At 46.6% G+C, this 17044-nt stretch overlaps 1 protein-coding gene across 1 annotated transcript; it reads right to left on the reverse strand.

Moving 5' to 3' along the window:
* Positions 1-316: 316 nt before the first annotated feature.
* On the reverse strand, positions 317-11989 carry CCDC201 (coiled-coil domain containing 201). The gene is made up of 4 exons (XM_007187779.2): positions 11984-11989; positions 11423-11512; positions 4834-5316; positions 317-1990 (listed from the first exon to the last, which is right to left on the reverse strand). The coding sequence occupies exons 1-4, from the start codon at positions 11987-11989 to the stop codon at positions 1904-1906; spliced, it is 666 nt and encodes a 221-aa protein (XP_007187841.1). The 3' UTR covers positions 317-1903.
* Positions 11990-17044: the final 5055 nt, after the last annotated feature.

Below are 17044 nucleotides of genomic sequence, written 5' to 3' on the forward strand. Positions count from 1 at the left end.
CATAACAAGAGTTAGGGAAATCATTTTCATTCCAAATAGTGGTATAAGTCACACCCAGGCTGGTCTCTAAATGAACATCACTAGTGTAATTCCCAAGGGCTACCGTTAGAGATTTGTCATTTTGCCAAAGACAAGCATTCATTTGGAAATCTTGCAGATTCTCATTGGCCATCCCACCTGAGCTGGCAGTACCCGTTGTCCTGAGTGCCTCGACCTGAGAATGTCCCCTCCTGTTCATTCCCAGCTTCTCCCAGGCCAGCCCTCCTCCGAGGACACAGTGGGGTGCTGGGGGTCAGACGGGAACAGTTCTCGTGAAAATTGTTTATTTTTAATAACAAAGACGGGAAGGAATTACACTGAAGTATTTAATCTCCATTTAATGCAATTATAGGTAGTTTTTCTGCTTCTTAATTTTTCAAATATAAAACAGAAGTATGAACTTTTTTATGATCTGGTAATTGTTATAAAAAAGGAAAAAGTGAACAAGTTGAATAGTCAGCTTGTAAAGGAGAGAGCATCTCATAAAACTTAAATGTTTAAACACACTACACAGTAAATAAGTTCTTACCAACATATATAAGAACATCAACAGAGGAAATTTGAAGCAACTATCCCAATAATTGCAGCCCCCAGCCTGCATCTAATCCCCCGTGAGGAATCCCAATCATTCCTTCCTTATTGAAAACCTCCACACAAATGCAGGCTCTACCAGGGAGCACCTTTCTGATCTGGAATGCCCTCCACCCACCCAGCAGCTCCAGAGTAAGACCCTTCCCTCTCTCTTGGACCATCCTCAACCTTGCCTGCCCTTGGAATCTGCCACCTCCTGTCGTTTCAGGCCAGCCTGAGGCTCTGTTTAGGGCGCCCAGTTGGACTCTGCTCTAGCAATAGGCTTTATCTGCGTCCCTGAGAAGACCCACGTCACGGATGGCTGGCCTGGAGGATGGGCTGCGGAGGCGGCACACGATGGCACTGGAAACGTAAGCATTTTTGGTTTTTAGAAGGAAAAAAACCACCACTTTCAAAGTGGAGGGGTGGTGTGAAAGCATTTACAAGGATAAAATCTAGCTCTGTATTCATAACCACAACGGGTCCACTAACAGACGTGTCTCAGAGATGCCTGGACCTGGGAGGTTGACGCTGGTCTATGCTGACTGAAGTGCCCTGGGCACCCGTTTCTTTTTCCTTACAGTATGAGGGTCACAGATACCCTCCGGCCCTTTGGTGGGACCCTTATCCTAAGCAGTGAGGTGGAGAGCTCAGTTCTGGAGAAGGACGGGACAGGAGACAGCCCCGCCCTACTGCAGGGGGTTAAATTCCTCACCCCGTCCCCCAAAACCCTAAACAAACCAGCACCCACAAATTCTCAGAATGCCCTCCAGTTGAGGGCCACTGCTTTGGCCTTTCCTGGAGTGGCAGCCTAGGACCCCGTCCTCTCCAGCTGGGTGGGCTGCCTAGCTCCTTGGTATTTACCTGTGCAACTTGGTCCTATTCCCTACATTGTGTCATCCCAGCATCTCAGGCTCACCTGGCCGTGTTGGGGAAGAAGGCAGGGTAGGTGGGTTACATCTCATCTCCGGGTACCTCCAGGGTGGCCCTCGGGCATCCACCTCACCTGTCTGTACCTGCTTCCTCCATCCCCTCGTCTCAGTTGGCGCCTCTGAAAGCCACGTTTGGAATCTGAGTAACAAGATCATCAGCCAGTTCCTCCCAACCCACCCAGAGGTACAATGGAGGTCAAGGTTGGACCCAGAGCAAGTCCTGAGGAAGGTGTGGGGTTTACAGACAGACAGACAGACAGACAGACAGACAGACAGACAGACGGTCGGATGGACAGATGAGTAAGTCAGGCCGCAGCAGGAGCTCCTGAGCACAGCTGCGTCCTGGTCCCGGGGCTGAGCGCTCAGTCGTCTTCGATGGTGAGTTCGTGCTGGGTGGCCTCCTCGATGTTCTGAAGCAGGTGGATCTCCCACTGCCTCAGTCGCTCTGTCTGTTAAAAGAAAGGCATCTCTGAGGTCTACCTTGCAGGAGCACTGACCTTTGCTAGAGACAATCTGTGTAGGAAAAGCAGGTGCCCACCCAGGGCTGCAGACCCTCACAGGGGTTGACTTTCAGGCACCATCCAGGACCCACAAGTGAGAGCTGGCCTCGCCGGCCTCCACGGCTCTGCCCCCGCATGCCGGGCACCATGACCCCAAGACGGAGCTAGCAACCTCCCAGAGGACCGAATCCCAGTGTGGGGACAGGCAGGTATGTGAGCGGATGGGGTTAGGACCCCAGGATCTGGGTCTGACAAGGGCAAAGAGAGGTCACTGGGGAGGGGACAGGAACAAGGAAGGACCAGCTAGGCATGGGCTGGGAACGTGAGGGGTGGTTGGCACCTGCAGATGAGTGTCTGTGTGAGGCTGTCTAGACAGGCCATTTTCCTACTGTGTTTTCAAGGGGCTCTTCCAGAGCTGCTCAGGGCAGGGGAGGGAGGGAGAGGGTTCCCAGGACAGCGTGGGGAAGATGGGAGCAGGATGACTTAGGCTGCTGAACAAGGCAGAGGCACATAGAAAGTGGAGGGGGGCAGGGCTCAGGTGGCTTAGCCAGATCCCGTGGTGTTTGGTGTGGGGACTGGCTCTCAGAGGACAATCGTGGAGGCGAAAGGAAAGAAGGCTGGGGTCTGCCGGCCACCGATGGCAGGCCCCCCCCCCACTGTGGGTCAGGGTCCTCCAAATACCCTGAAAGTATAAAAATAGAGGCAAGCCCCAGGGGCAAAATGAGGAACGGGAGAGCCTGGTGCTGTGGGGGACTCAGCGTCTGTCCCAGTGATTGAGGAAGAGGGTCTCTGCCTGCATGGAGGGGCTGCACTGCTTCTGGGGACCCAGGCTCAGCTGGGGGCAGGTAGGGTTTGTGGCAATCTCCCCCCCACCAAAAACAGTGAGACCCGCAGGCCCCTTCTCTTCTTCAGCTCCAGAATATTCCAGCCAGACTCATGCTTCTCCTGGCAGAAGGACATTAGCTTGTGGGGATACTGACCAGCGAGAGGAAGCATCTGTCCTGCAATAGAGAGGCAGCCAAGGCCCCTGGGCAGCCCCCGATCGACAGGACCCACCCAGAAATGCACGCGGAGCTTCTGATCTGCTGGTAATTACCTGCTCCTGACTACAACCAGGCACGGTCCTGAGACTCAGCAGGGTGTGGAGGGTGGCATCAGAAAAACCCACTCCATGAGCAGCGGCCCCAGAAAGGCAAGTGAAGCCAAGCAGAGGGGGCAAAAGGCCAATGGGAGGAACTTACGGGAATGAGGGAGCTCCTGGAAAGGCAAGTCGTCCTGCAGTAGGTAACCTTGGAAGGTAGAACCGAATGACACTCTGAAGAAGTAGGGTGAAAAAGTAAGACAGGAAAGAGAAAAGAGACCACTAGGCAATGAAGATGACACAAGTAAATGAAAAGACGTTCTGTGCCCATGGAGTGGAAGAACTGATATTGTTAAAGTGTCCATGTCACCCAAAGCCATCTACAGATTCAGTGCAATCCCTATCAAAATTCTAATGGCATTTTTTACAAAACATTTTTTACGAACAATCTTAAAATTCATGTGGAACCACAAAAGACCCCACAGAGCCAAAACAATCTTGAGAAAGAACAAAGCTGGGGGCATCATGCTTCCCGATTTCAAACTATATTACAAAGCCGTAGTAATAACAACAGTATGGTATTGGCATAAAAATAGACACATAGATCAAAGGAACAGCATAGAGAGCCTAGAAATAAACCCATGTATATATGGTCAATTTATGACAAAAGAGCCAAGAATGTACAATGAGGAAAGGACAGTCTCTTCAATAAACTGTGTTGGGAAAACGGGACAGCCACATGCAAAAACAATGAAACTGGAACGCTATCGTACACCATACACAAAAATCAACTCAAGATGGCTTAAAAACTTGAATGTAAGACCTAAAACCATAAAAATCCTAGAAGAAAACATGGGGGTAAGCTCCTTGACAATGGTCTTTGTGATGATTTTTTTATTTGACACCAAAGCAAAGGCAACAAAAGTAAAAACAAACAAAAGTGGGACTATATCAAACTAAAAAGCTTCTGCTCAGCAAAGGAAACCATCAACAAAATGAAAAGCAACCTATGAAATGGGAGAAAATATTTGCAAATCGTATCACATCTGATAAGGGGTTAATATCCAAAATAGATAAAGAATTTATATAACTCAATAGCCCAAAAGCAAACCCAACTTAAAAATGGGCAGAGGATCTGGCGTGAAAGGCAAGGCGGCAGCGCCCACAGCAGTGCCCCTTCCCGAGAAGCTCCTAGAACATGAGGTCACCAGAAGGACCAGCTGAGGGGCCGGGAAGCAGAGCTCACAGCAGGAAGGGACCAGGAGACCCTCCACCCACCAGGACCCCGAGGTCAGCCAGAACAGGGGAGCAGGGAGGCTGCAGGGGCTCGCGGCTGAGAGGAGGACAGAGCAAGGGCCCTTCCGGGGACTCCCACGCTGTGCTGCCTCACCCCCACAGCACGGGAAGGCAGACGGTGCTAAGGAGTTTGGGAAGCACGTGGGAACCGTGGGAGGCACATATTTCATGGCACAAGCAAAGGTCATTTTCGTGGGGTCACGGGGACCCCTCAGAGTGGGGGAAGGATGGGGTACAGGCAGGGCCCTGAGCTGGATGATCTCCTCCAGTCCTGGTGACCTCATGATGCCCAGGCCAGGGGCCCATCAGTGAGGAACGGGCAGCGTTTGCTCTCTCGGTTGTCACCAGGCTGCTTCCCAGGGGGCCTTGGGCAGGGACCCAGAGCTCCAGGGGATGGGTCGGGGACAGGTCCTACCGCAGCAGCCAGCCTCTTCAGGTCCCGTGGCCTCCTCTTGGCTGCGTTCGGGATCCCGGGCAATCCCAAGTTTGGTGGCGATCTCCTTGCTCGGGGGGACCTGCCCTGCTGCTGCTGCTGTCGCCGCCGGGTGACCGAGGCTGGCACGGGCGGATCTTCCTCAAAAGCAAAGGGGTCCGAGTTGGATCCTAGCTGCCCACTGGGCACCTCAGAGGCCCGGATGGTGGAAAGCCGCCTCTTTCTGAGGGGGACCTTGGGGCTGAGCCCTCCCGGGGACGAAGGGAGGTCCCAGGGGGCGCGCACAGGCAGTGGGGACCCGTCTGCAGAGCCCCCTTCCTGGCGTGAGGAGACATCGCCCAGTAGCTCTGAGTGCCAGCTGGGGGCAGCTCCCTCTGGGGTGCTGTGCTTTAGGAGCCTTGTCAGGGACGTCCGTCTGGTCACGGGAGAAAGGCTCTCATCCTCAGAGGAGCTCAACCCAGGAACCTGCCAAAACAAAGCACAGAGGTCAGCATCCTAGAAGGTCACAGCAAGTGGAGACTTGGGCCCGGCACCAAGCCCCACCGGGCACGTTCCTGAGGTACAACCACCGTGAGGCAGACAGACACTCCACTTCTGCCCCAGCGAGGGAAGCTTCCAGCACCAAGATGAAACCCGGCACGGGACAAGACCACACTCATGCTGTGCCTGACTTTTCACTAGCTTTGTCCTTTTTTGGTGAAAATTTTAAGCATCCGTCAGAAAGATGGTTTTTAAGGATAGGATTGAAAAACAGATGACTTTCAGGTAATATTTTTTCAGAAAAAAAAAAGTTTGAAATGTCAACAAAATCATCTCAACGTTGAAACTCAACATGAAAAAACAAAACTGCGGTTTTTGGTACGCAAGTGGAATTGTGTTGTGCAGGTGCAGGTGCTGAGAGCGGGGTGAGGTGTGATGCTTTTGAAAAGCTTGATAATATCCCAGTGCCAAACCCCAGGACAGACAGCAGCGAGTCCATCATGGCCACCTTTTTTCTTCTTCCAAAATAAACCCTTGATTAAACCATTAGAGGTGCTGAAAATACAGTCTAGGGAGGGTTTCCCATGGAAACATTTATTCCATGGAGTATGCTGCAACGTTCAAAATCTGTTCTCCGGGATTTCTCACAGTATTCTTATGAGGTGGGTGTGATCTTCGTCAAGGAACTGAGGGGAACGTCGAGGCGGGGTGGGGTGAGTGACCAGAAGCAGGTAAGCAGGAGAGACGAGCTGTGGATCAGAGCTGGTGACGCCCACGTCTGTGGAGGTCTGGCTTCATGCACCAAGATGCCTTGAGCTCCGCCAGAAAGCAGGGAGGAAGCGCCCCCTCCTCCTGGGAGGATGAACTGATCATGGTCGTTTACATGGCGTCTTCTGTGTAGCCCTTGGGGTCCTTTTGAACATTGTTTCCTTTAGCAAAAATGCTTAGAATGGATTAACGTAACTCTAAATAAACTTGAAAGATAAGATTTACTCCACAGAATGAATTGGTATCAGAAACTGCCAAACTGTCTTCCAAAGTGGCTATGCCATTCTTCCATCCCTTCCATCCCACCAGCAGCGAGGGAGAGTTCTGGTTCCTCCACATCCTCACCAGCATTTGGTACTGTCAGTTAAAAAAATTTTTTTAAATACATTTATTTATTTTATTTATTTATTTTTGGCTGAGTTGGGTCTTCGTTGCTGTGTGCGGGCTTTCTCTAGTTGCGGTGAGCGAGGGCTACTCTTCGTTGCGGTGCGCGAGCTTCTCATTGCAGTGGCTTCTCTTGTTGCGGAGCACTGGCTCTAGGTGCACGGGCTTCAGTAGTTGTGGCATGTGGGCTCTAGAGTGCAGGCTCAGTAGTTGTGGCACACGGGCTTAGTTGCTCCGCGGCATGTGGTATCTTCCCAGACCAGGGATCGAACCCGTGTCCCCTGCATTGGCAGGCGGATTCTCAACCCCTGTGCCACCAGGGAAGCCCCTAAAATTTTTTTTAAATTTCAGTTTTCTAATAGGTGAGTAGTAGTATCTCATTTGCATAGTAGTTTTCATTTGAATTTCTGTAATGTCTAATGACATTGAACATCTTTTCATTTACTTACCATCTATTTATCTTGTTTGGTGAAGTAAAGTTCAAACAGCTGCCACATCAAATGCAAAGAGAAAAAACTCACCTATTAAAAGACTCTCAGATTGGATTAGAAAGAAAATCCAACTCCACACTGTACACAGCAGGATGTGCTGAAGATGAGGTGCTCAGAAAGTTTCTTAGTAGAATGATGGCAAAGACAATCAGAGAAGAACAAGTGAAAAAATTCAGGGGCTTCACTATATATATTGGAAAAGGCTGAATTCATGGCAAAATACATTAAGACCACAAAAGTACAGTGTAATAAAAAATAAAAGCCAAAATGCTTTTCTGTTATAATTATCTTTGCACCAGACAATATAGCATCAACACTCACAGAGCAAAATCCAAGGAGAAATAAGGAGAAACAGAAATAAAGTAGTAAGGATAATTCACTTTTTTTTTTTTCAGCCCCTGCTAGATCAAGGAGAAAAAGAAATGATCCAAACCCCTTGGAAGATAATCAGCGCTTGTCAAAAGAGACTAAGTCTTCCTACTTCAAACAGGGACTGAGATCTCAGAATAAAGATGTGGGGTGAGGGGGAAGGCTGGGCTTTTACAAAAAAGAAACTTCAAGCGAAGATATTCTTATTAACAGGAGCTACTTTTAACTAACCCATTTATGAAAGTGAATAAAGAGCCAATAATTCAATTTTGGAAGTTAGATGTTTTTTAATAAAATGATATTGTAACATATTGAAAGCTTACAGAAAAAATGATTTAGTATTGTCTTACAAATATATATACAAAGCTTACAGATAAAAAATTAGTATTGTTTTAAAAAGATGGTCTCGACATACATATGGGAATATCATATGGGAAAAGATAGGCTTTCAAAGGAGTAGGGAAGAGAGGTTTTTTTTCTCTTTCTCTTTGCATGTTGTTCTGACTGGTCAGTCATTTGGAAAAAAACCAAAACAACAGTAAAACCATGTTCCTACCTCATAACTTATATAAAATAAATTACAAGGGACTGAATATTATATTTTTTAAAAATTCATAGATTACTAGGAAAAAGCAGAATAATTTTTAAAAATCTAAAACAAAGGTGGATTCTTATTCACATCATTCACTACGATAAATTCCAAATGGATATTTAAATGTAAAAAAGCAAAGCTATATAAGAATTGGAAGGAAACAGTGGTGAATTCCTCTGTAAATCTATCAGAAATAAGGCTTTTTAATGATAACTCATAATACAGAAGCCATAAAAGAAAAGAATAAGTTAAACTAAATATAATTTTTTTAAAAAGATGATATACTAAATGAAAAAAGATAAAACAAGCTCTAGAAAAGATAAATAAGGGGTTAATTTTCTAATATCTAGGAAAAAAACTGACAACCTAATGGATAAACGTGCAAGGACCCTTAACAGCGTTTTATATACAATTTACTTTTTAATATACGGATAAGGAAAGATCTCTTTGTTTTAGGTAGAGTCCTTTTGTACAAACGGAGGGAAAAAAAGAATCTAAAGAAAGTTCCAGAAGAGGCTAAAAACATGATGTTTACTTATGCTGCGGGCTGGACAGAGGGTGGCGGGAGTCACTGTGTACCTGTTTATGCTTTTTTATTCTGCAACCATGGGCACGTATTATGTCTCTACAAATGAAAAAGAGAAAAGAAAACCCTACGTGGCTGGTGAAGAGACAGGCACAGCGAGACTCAGAAATGCCCCCAGGAATCCCCTGGTTGGGAGGGAAGTGGTTGAGGGGTCCCGAGTCAGCTGGTGCCGCTGGAGCCAAAATACAGGGATATGAAGGTCAGGTTCTGAACTTCCCCTGGGGCCTGCGACCTAATCGTGCAGCCCCACTTTCCACTTCGTTGCTGGAGCAACGCGTTGCATGGGTTCCCCTCGGCCGTCCGCTGCTTCCCTGGGCCTCCAGGCTTTCCCCAGAGAGGCCGAGACCCAGGACAGAGGGTTTGGGGGAAGAGGGGCGCAGGAGGCAGCAGAACAAGGGAATCCCCTCTGATGTCTCTGGGATGGCGCACTGGGTGCCGAGCCTGGGCAAGCGGGGCCTCCGAGCACAGGTCGCCCGTCGGGGAGAAAAGTGGGCCTGGGGCTCAGGACGAGGGGAGTCGTGCAGCGACTCCGGCCGAGGACCAGGAGGCCCCCTGATGCCAGCACGGGACCTGGCCGACCCACCCGGGAGCTCAGGCGGATCCTGCTGCTGCCTCTGGCGGCAGGAGCGGGTGCCCCCCTACCTCGGCCGCCTGCAGCGCCCCTCCCCTCCTGCCTGGTCCCCGGCACCCCGCCAACCCCCCACCCCCCAGCCCCATCGTGCCCCGGCTTACCTGCGCCCCAGGCACACCCAGAAGCCTCCCTCTCCACCGCCCCACCTCGACCCTGCCTGCGCGCCCGCATCCCTCCGCCTCGCCCCCATCCCTCCGCCTCGCCCCCATCCCTCCGCCTCGCCCCCATCCCTCCGCCTCGCCCCCATCCCTCCGCCTCGCCCCCATCCTGCCCTGGCCTACCTGCGCCCCGGGGTCCATCCTGCTTCCCAGCGGGGACCAGACGCCTTGGCGAGCTGCAGTGCACGGCGAGCCCCTGCGCGCTGAAGTACCCGCGGTGCCCACACGGCAGGCCCACGCAGGCGTGCAGGAGCCCACCTGTGTGCACTCTCCCCTTGATGACCCCGCAGGCGCAAGAGCCACGCAGGGGTGGAGCCCAGAGCCCTGAGCGGCTGCACCTGGCAGGTCCCTCTGTGTGCAACTGGGTTGTGTGTCCGGGCCTTCAGGAAGTCAGGGCCCACAGGTGCCCCCAACAATGAGCCAAGGGGGGTGCCCTCACGGCGTGCTAAGTGGTTTACCAACATTGCCACCACATCCTAAAGGAGTGGAGATCATCGCCCCACCTTAGTCCCCAGGGCATCCGAGACCAGAGATATGCCCTGCCATGACTGGAGTGCAGAGTCGGAAGGTAGGACAGCTGAGGGTGACCCAGCAATCGGACTCCGAAGTCCCTGCTGCTCTGAGAACTCCTTTCCAGCCTTCTTTCAGCAGTTCTCAAACTTGAGCTGATTGGAACCACTCCAGGGCCTGTTGGAGCCCCGAGCTGGGCCCAGCCGCAAGTAGGTCTGCACGGGGACCCATAATTGGCATTTCTAATGACTCCCAGGTGACGCTGAGTGAATGAATGATAACACCACTTCAGAATACTGGTCACTTAACACACTAACCTCCCACCTCGCCTTAAGCATCTTGGGGCGTGGGGAGGGGCTGAAGGGAGGACGCAGCGGGGAAGAGCAACAGCTGCCAACCTGAACCTGCAGCCTGTGAACGTTGGTTCTGAGACATGATCTCAGCCTCAGAGGAGCCCAGAGCAGCGTGTTTATTATCCCCATTTCAATGAGGAGAAGACTAAGCTGCGAGGTGGCGGGGGGCGGGGGGGGGCGTAGCTGCTCAGGATCATTTATGGGCGCCTAGCAGAACCACTAAATCCTCACCCTCTGAAGAGCCTGTTCTCGGGAAAGATCTGATAAACTCATTCACTCTCAGGTGTGACTAATAATACTTTAAAATGAACAACAACAAAAAAGACGAGAAGCCCAGACTGTCTGACTCCAAAATCAGCACTCTTTGCCCTTGCTACTCTTCTGGTATTTTTAAAAAGTATTATCCATCTGAACTTTGCCACTAAGTTGCTGTGTGATTTTGGGTGGTTGGACTTTGTCCCCGTTCTCTCCTTTGTCTTTAAATTGAGGCAGTATCTGAGGTCACATCCTAATGCTTTGAGATCCCTGAATCCTGGAGGCACCCAAGAGTGTTGAAGGAGATTGTCAGAGACAGAGGTTCTACTGGGGACACATCCCCTTCTGTTAGCACAGACCATCACACTGGGGAAGCTCTCCAGGTTCAGGTGCTGCGGGTGGCGGAAGGGAGCCCTCGCCACCCTGCTGCTCGGGCTCTCAGTGGCCACAGCCCTTCCGGAGGGCAGGTGAGCTTTCAGCGTTGGGTGCAAGGCTTGAGAGCACGCACGACCTTTGAAGGGGCAGTTCCACTTATAGAAGCATCAGGAGACAATCAGACCAAGTAGTCACTCATTTCCTGTTACGTCTGTGGAGCGTTAACTTTAAGAGCCCTGACAGAAGTGCACACACATCTAAGGACAGGAATGCTCTGCAGCCAGTAATCTGTGTGTCAACATGTGTGTGTACACGTGCATGTATGTACACACATGTATGCTTGTGTATGTACACACACACTGTAGACACACTGTGTTCATAATATATTAAATGAAAAAATGCTGTAGAACAGACGGTATAGTGTGATCCCATTTTAAAAATCATACATACACACACACACACACACACACACACATCCAAAAAGAGATTCATGGAAATGGGAACATTGGTAATATCTAGGAGGTAACATGATGGGAAATTTTAACATCACTTAAATCCATTTTACGTTTTTCTGAAAAGAACATGTAATTAGTAAATAATAATTAAAAAATAAAGTCACCTGGTACAATCCGTCATTTTCCGGATGGGGAAACTGAAGATTGCAGAGGGGAAGAGTTTGCCCAAAGTCCTGGAGTGAATAAGGTGGGAGCTGCCAGGACACTGTCCAGCATCCTGAGATCTGGCCCAATGTTTTCTTGCTGCATCAGTCCACCCCCAGGGTCCCCCTGACGTCATGGCACCTGGGCACACTGCTTTGAGCACAACATAAGGCTCTTCTGTTTGTGTTCGTGAATAAAAACATTGTGAAATCTTCAGTGTGTGTCCAGAGTCGCATTAGCCTAGCACACAGTGTTACCCGTCAGCAGTGCCCTTCACTATAACATCAGGCAGCCCTCTGGGGAGAGTGCGGGGGCCTGGGCATGCACAGGGGCCCTGAAGGGACTCCAGGCCTGGCCCATGGCAGGAACTGACCCACACCCTCCAAGCTCCTGATCTTTGCCCAGAGTCCGCTACATTCCTTGTGTTGACTCCCAGAAGCCCGAATTGCCCTCACTGTGCAGGTGAGGACCTGGAGAGGCTGAACTCAAGTGTGATTCAAGTCCAAGTTGCAGGCACGCACATGCATGCTAGTCTGCCACACTGAAAGCTGCATTACGGATACAAATAATGCTCTTGGTGTAAGAAGGGCTGCTTCAGAGCCTGGCTCTGGTCATTTAGAAGGTGTGGGCCCAGGACGATGAGAGTGACCCCACTGTGTGTTCCGATCAGGTGTAGGAATTCCTCAGTACGCTGCTTGGCATGTGGTAGATACTCAGCAACCGGCAGCATCTTTTGTCAGCACGCCCGCTGCCCACGCTGTTAGAGTTGCCATGCTTCACCAGTGGTTTCCATTTCCACCTCACACTGGTGCCTCTTCTGAACTCCAGCACAATGAATTACTTATTGTTTCTGTATTGTATATATTTTTCTTTTCTGTATAGTATGATGTTTCGGCACCTTACAAACCTTTCTGGCTGGGAGAGACTGGCCCTCCCTGGCTAGCCAATTCTTGGAGATAGAAAAGGGCTCATCCAGGAGCATGATTTTGGTATGTGGGGACAAACCAATCCAGAGTCAGGCCTCTTCTCTCTGGGCTGTGCTCCCCAGGAGGCAAAATTCTTCTGCCTTAATCACCCCAGGGCCAGGTACCAGGCAACCAGAGGCCAACTCTATAGCTTAGAGCCACCAACACTATTCCAACTAGCCAGTCCTAAGCTCTTCACCTTGCCCTGCCCTGCCTTTCCCAAGGAGACCCCAATAAAGGCCATGGCCTTGGCTCTCCCCTTGCTCCCATTCTCTGCCTCCTGACCACTCTGCTGCTTCCCCTGGGGCCCTGCATGGTGTGCTGCGGTTTCTGCATCCAGGACCTGGGAGTGAAATACATGTCTTATTTCTAAGCCTTGTTCACACCTACTCCTGTGGCCCATCAACTTTACAATTCCATATGTAACACATAAATTCTTAGCACAGTTTCTACATAACCGATATGCTCAAGGTTGCCTTTGACCCCAGGTTATAAATAAGAGGCCAATAGTTGGTACTCTTTGTAAAGCACCACTGAGGAGAAGAAACATGTAAACTTCATTAATAAATAAGTGCAAAATATCATAGTACAAGTACTGCTTTAAAATTATTCAAATTTGCAAAGAGAAAATGCCAAAATACTCTCCGAAACAGAAAGCACCAGGTCCACATAGACTCCTACTGAACATTGAAGGAAGAAATTATGCTAATTCTCTGTAACCTTCCAGAATATAGAAGCAGAGGAAAGGATTCCTAGCCCATTCTATGAGACCAGCATTACCATAACACCAAAACCAGATGAAGGCAATACAAGAAAAGAAAACTACAGACCAATATCTCTCACTAACATAGAAGCAAAAATCCTCAACAAAATATTAGCAAATCGAATCCAACAGTGTATAAAAAGAATCATACGCCTGGACCAAATGGGATTTACCCCAGGTATACAGGCTGGATCAACACTAAAAAATAAATTAATGTAATCTAACACATCATAGGCTAAGGAAATACCATACAATAATAACAACATATATAGAAAAAACATTTGAGAAAATCCAACACCCATTCATGATAAAAACTTTCAGTAAACTAAAAATAGAAGGGAACTTCCTCAGCTGTAAAGAATATCTACAAGAAACTTACAACCAAGTCATACTTAATGGTGTGAAGCTCAAAGGTTTCCCCATAGGATCAGGAACATGGCAAGGAGACCTCTTTCACCATTACATTTCAACATTGTACTGGAAGTCCTAGGTAATGCAATAAGAGAAGAAAAGGAAATAAAAGTACATAGATTGGGAAGGAAGAATTCAAACTGTGTTTATTTGCAGATGACATGGCAGTCTATGTTAAAAAAAATCTGGAAGAGTCAACAAAAAGAATCCTAGAACTAATTAGTTATTATAGCAAATTTTCAGATACAGGTTAATATACAAAAGGCAATCCCTTTTTTTCTTTTTTTGAATTTTATTTTATTTATTTTTTATACACCATGTTCTTATTAGTTATCTATTTTATACATATTGTTGTATATTAGTCAATCCCAATCTCCCAATTCATCCCCCCCCCCACTTTCCCCCTTTGGTGTACCTACCTTTGTTCTCTACATCTGTGTCTCTATTTCTGCCTTGAGAATTGGTTCATCTGTACCACTTTTCTAGATTCCACATATATGAGTTAATATACGATATTTGTTTTTCTCTTTCTGACTTACTTCACTCTGTATGACAGTCTCTAGGTCCATCCACATCTCTACAAATGACCTAATTTCATTCTTTTTATGGCTGAGTAATGTTCCATTGTATATATTGACCACATCTTCTTTAACCGTATGTCTGTTGATGGGCATTTAGGATGCCTCCATGACCCGGCTATTGTAAATAGTGCTGCAATGAACATTGGGGTGCATGTGTCTTTTTGAATTATGGTTTTCTCTGGGTATATGCCCAGTAGTGGGATTGCTGGGTCATATGGTAATTCTATTTTTAGCTTTTTAAGGAACCTCCTGCTTAGTGGCTGTATCAATTTACATCCCCACCAACAGTGCAAGAGGGTTCCCTTTTCTCCACACCCTCTCCAGCATTTGTTGTTTGTAGATTTTCTGATGATGCCCATTCTAACTGGTGTCAGGTGATACCTCATTGTAGTTTCGATTTGCATTTCTCTAATAATTAGTGATGTTGAGCAGCTTTTCATGTGCCTCTTGACCATCTGTATGTCTTCTTTGGAGAGATGTCTATTTAGGGCTTCTGCGCATTTTTTAATTGGGTTTTTTGTTTTTTTAAATATTGAGCTGCATGAGCTGTTTATGTATTTTGGAGATTAATCCTTTGTTGATTCATTTGCAAATATTTTCTCCCATTCTGAGTGTTGTCTTTTCATCTTGTTTATAGTTTCCTTTGTGGTGCAAAAGCTTTTAAGTTTTATTTGGTCCCATTTGTATATTTTTGTTTTTATTTCCATTACTCTAGGAGGAGGGTCAAAAAAGATCTTGCTGTGATTTATGTCAAAGAGTGTTCTTCCTATGTTTTCCTCTAAGAGTTTTATAGTGTCCGGTCTTACATTTAGGTCTTTAATCCATTTTGAGTTTATTTTTGTGTCTGGTGTTAGGGAGTGTTCTAATTTCATTCTTTTACATGTAGCTGTCCAGTTTTCCCGCACCACTTATTGAAGAGACTGTCTTTTCTCCATTGTATATCCTTGTCTCCTTTGTCATAGATTATTTGACCATAGGTGCATGGGTTTATCTCTGGGCTTTCTATCCTGTTCCATTGATCTATATTTGTGTTTTTGTGCCAGTACCATATTTTCTTGATGACTGTAGCTGTGTAGTATGGTCTGAAGTCAGGGAGTCTGATTCCTCCAGCTCTGTTATTTTCCCTCAAGTTTGCTTTGGCTATTCAGGGTCTTTTTTGTCTCCATACAAATTTTAAGATTTTTTGTTATAGTTCTGTAAAAACTGCCATTGGTAATTTGATAGGGATTGCATTGAATCTGTAGATTGCTTTGGGTAGTAGTCATTTTCACAGTATTGATTCTTCTAATCCAAGACCATGGTATATCTCTCCATTTGTTTTTGTCATCTTTGATTTATTTCATCAGTGTCTTATAGTTTTCTGAGTACAGGTCTTTTACCTCCTTAGGTAGGTTTATCCCTAGGTATTTTATTCTTTTTGTTGCAGTGGTGAATGGGATTGCTTCCTTAATTTCTCTTTCTGATCTTTCATTGTTAGTGTATAGGCATGCAAGAGATTTCTGTGCATTAATTTTGTGTTCTGCAACTTTACCAAATTCATTGATTAGCTCTAGTAATTTTCTGGTGGCATCTTTAGGATTCTCTATGTATAGTATCATATCATCTGCAAACAGTGACAGTTTTACTACTTCTTTTCCAATTTGGATTCCTTTTATTTCTTTTTCTTCTCTGATTGCTATGGCTAGGACTTCCAAAACTATGTTGAATAATAGTGGCAAGAGTGGACATCCTTGTCTTGCTCCTGATCTTAGAGGAAATGGTTTCAGTTTTTCACCATTGAGAATGATGTTTGCTGTGCGTTTGTCATATATGGCCTTTATTACGTTGAGGTAGGTTCCCTCTATGCCCACTTTCTGGAGAGTTTTTTTTTTTTTTTTGTAAAATAGGTGTTGAATTTTGTCAAAAGATTTTTCTGCATCTATTGAGATGATCATATGGTTTTTATCCTTCAATTTGTTAATTTGGTGTATTACATTGATTGATTTGTGTATATTGAAGAATCCTTGCATCCCTGTGATAAATCCCACTTGATCATGGTGTATCATCCTTTTAATGTGTTGTTGGATTCTGTTTGCTAGTATTTTGTTGAGGATTTTTGCACCTATATTCATCAGTGAAATTGGTTTGTAATTTTCTTTTTTTGTAGTATCTTTGTCCAGTTTTGGTATCAGGGTGATGGTGGCCTCGTAGAATGAGTTTGGGAGTGTTCCTTCCTCTGCAATTTTTTGGAAGAGTTTGAGAAGGATGGGTGTTAGCTCTTCTCTAAATGTTTGATAGAATTCATCTGTGAAACCATCTGGTCCTGGACTTCTGTTTGTTGGAAGATTTTTAATCACAGTTTCAATTTCATTACTTGTGATTGGTCTGTTCATATTTTCTATTTCTTCCTGGTTCAGTCTTGGAAGGTTATACCTTTCTAAGAATTTGTCCATTTCTTCCAGGTTGTCCATTTTATTGGCATAGGGTTGCTTGTAGTAGTCCCTTATGATGCTTTGTATTTCTGTGGTGTCTGTTGTAACGTCTCCTTTTTTCATTTCTAATTTTATTGATTTGACTCCTCTCCCTCTTTTTTTTGATGAGTCTGGCTAAAGCTTTATAAATTTGCTTATCTTCTCAAAGAACCAGCTTTTAGTTTTATTGATTCCTGCTGTTGTTTTCTTTGTTTCTATTTCATTTATTTCTGCTCTGATCTTTATGATTTCTTTCCTCTACTAACTTTGGGTTTTGTTTGTTCTTCTTTCTCTAGTTCCTTTAGGTGTAAGGTTAGATTATCTGAGATTTTTCTTGTTTCTTGAGGTAGGATTATATTGCTATAAACTTCCCTCTTAGAACTGCTTTTGCTGCATTCCATAGGTTTTGGAT

This window comes from Balaenoptera acutorostrata, chromosome 7 (genome assembly GCF_949987535.1).
Source record: "Balaenoptera acutorostrata chromosome 7, mBalAcu1.1, whole genome shotgun sequence".
NCBI lineage: Eukaryota > Metazoa > Chordata > Mammalia > Artiodactyla > Balaenopteridae > Balaenoptera > Balaenoptera acutorostrata.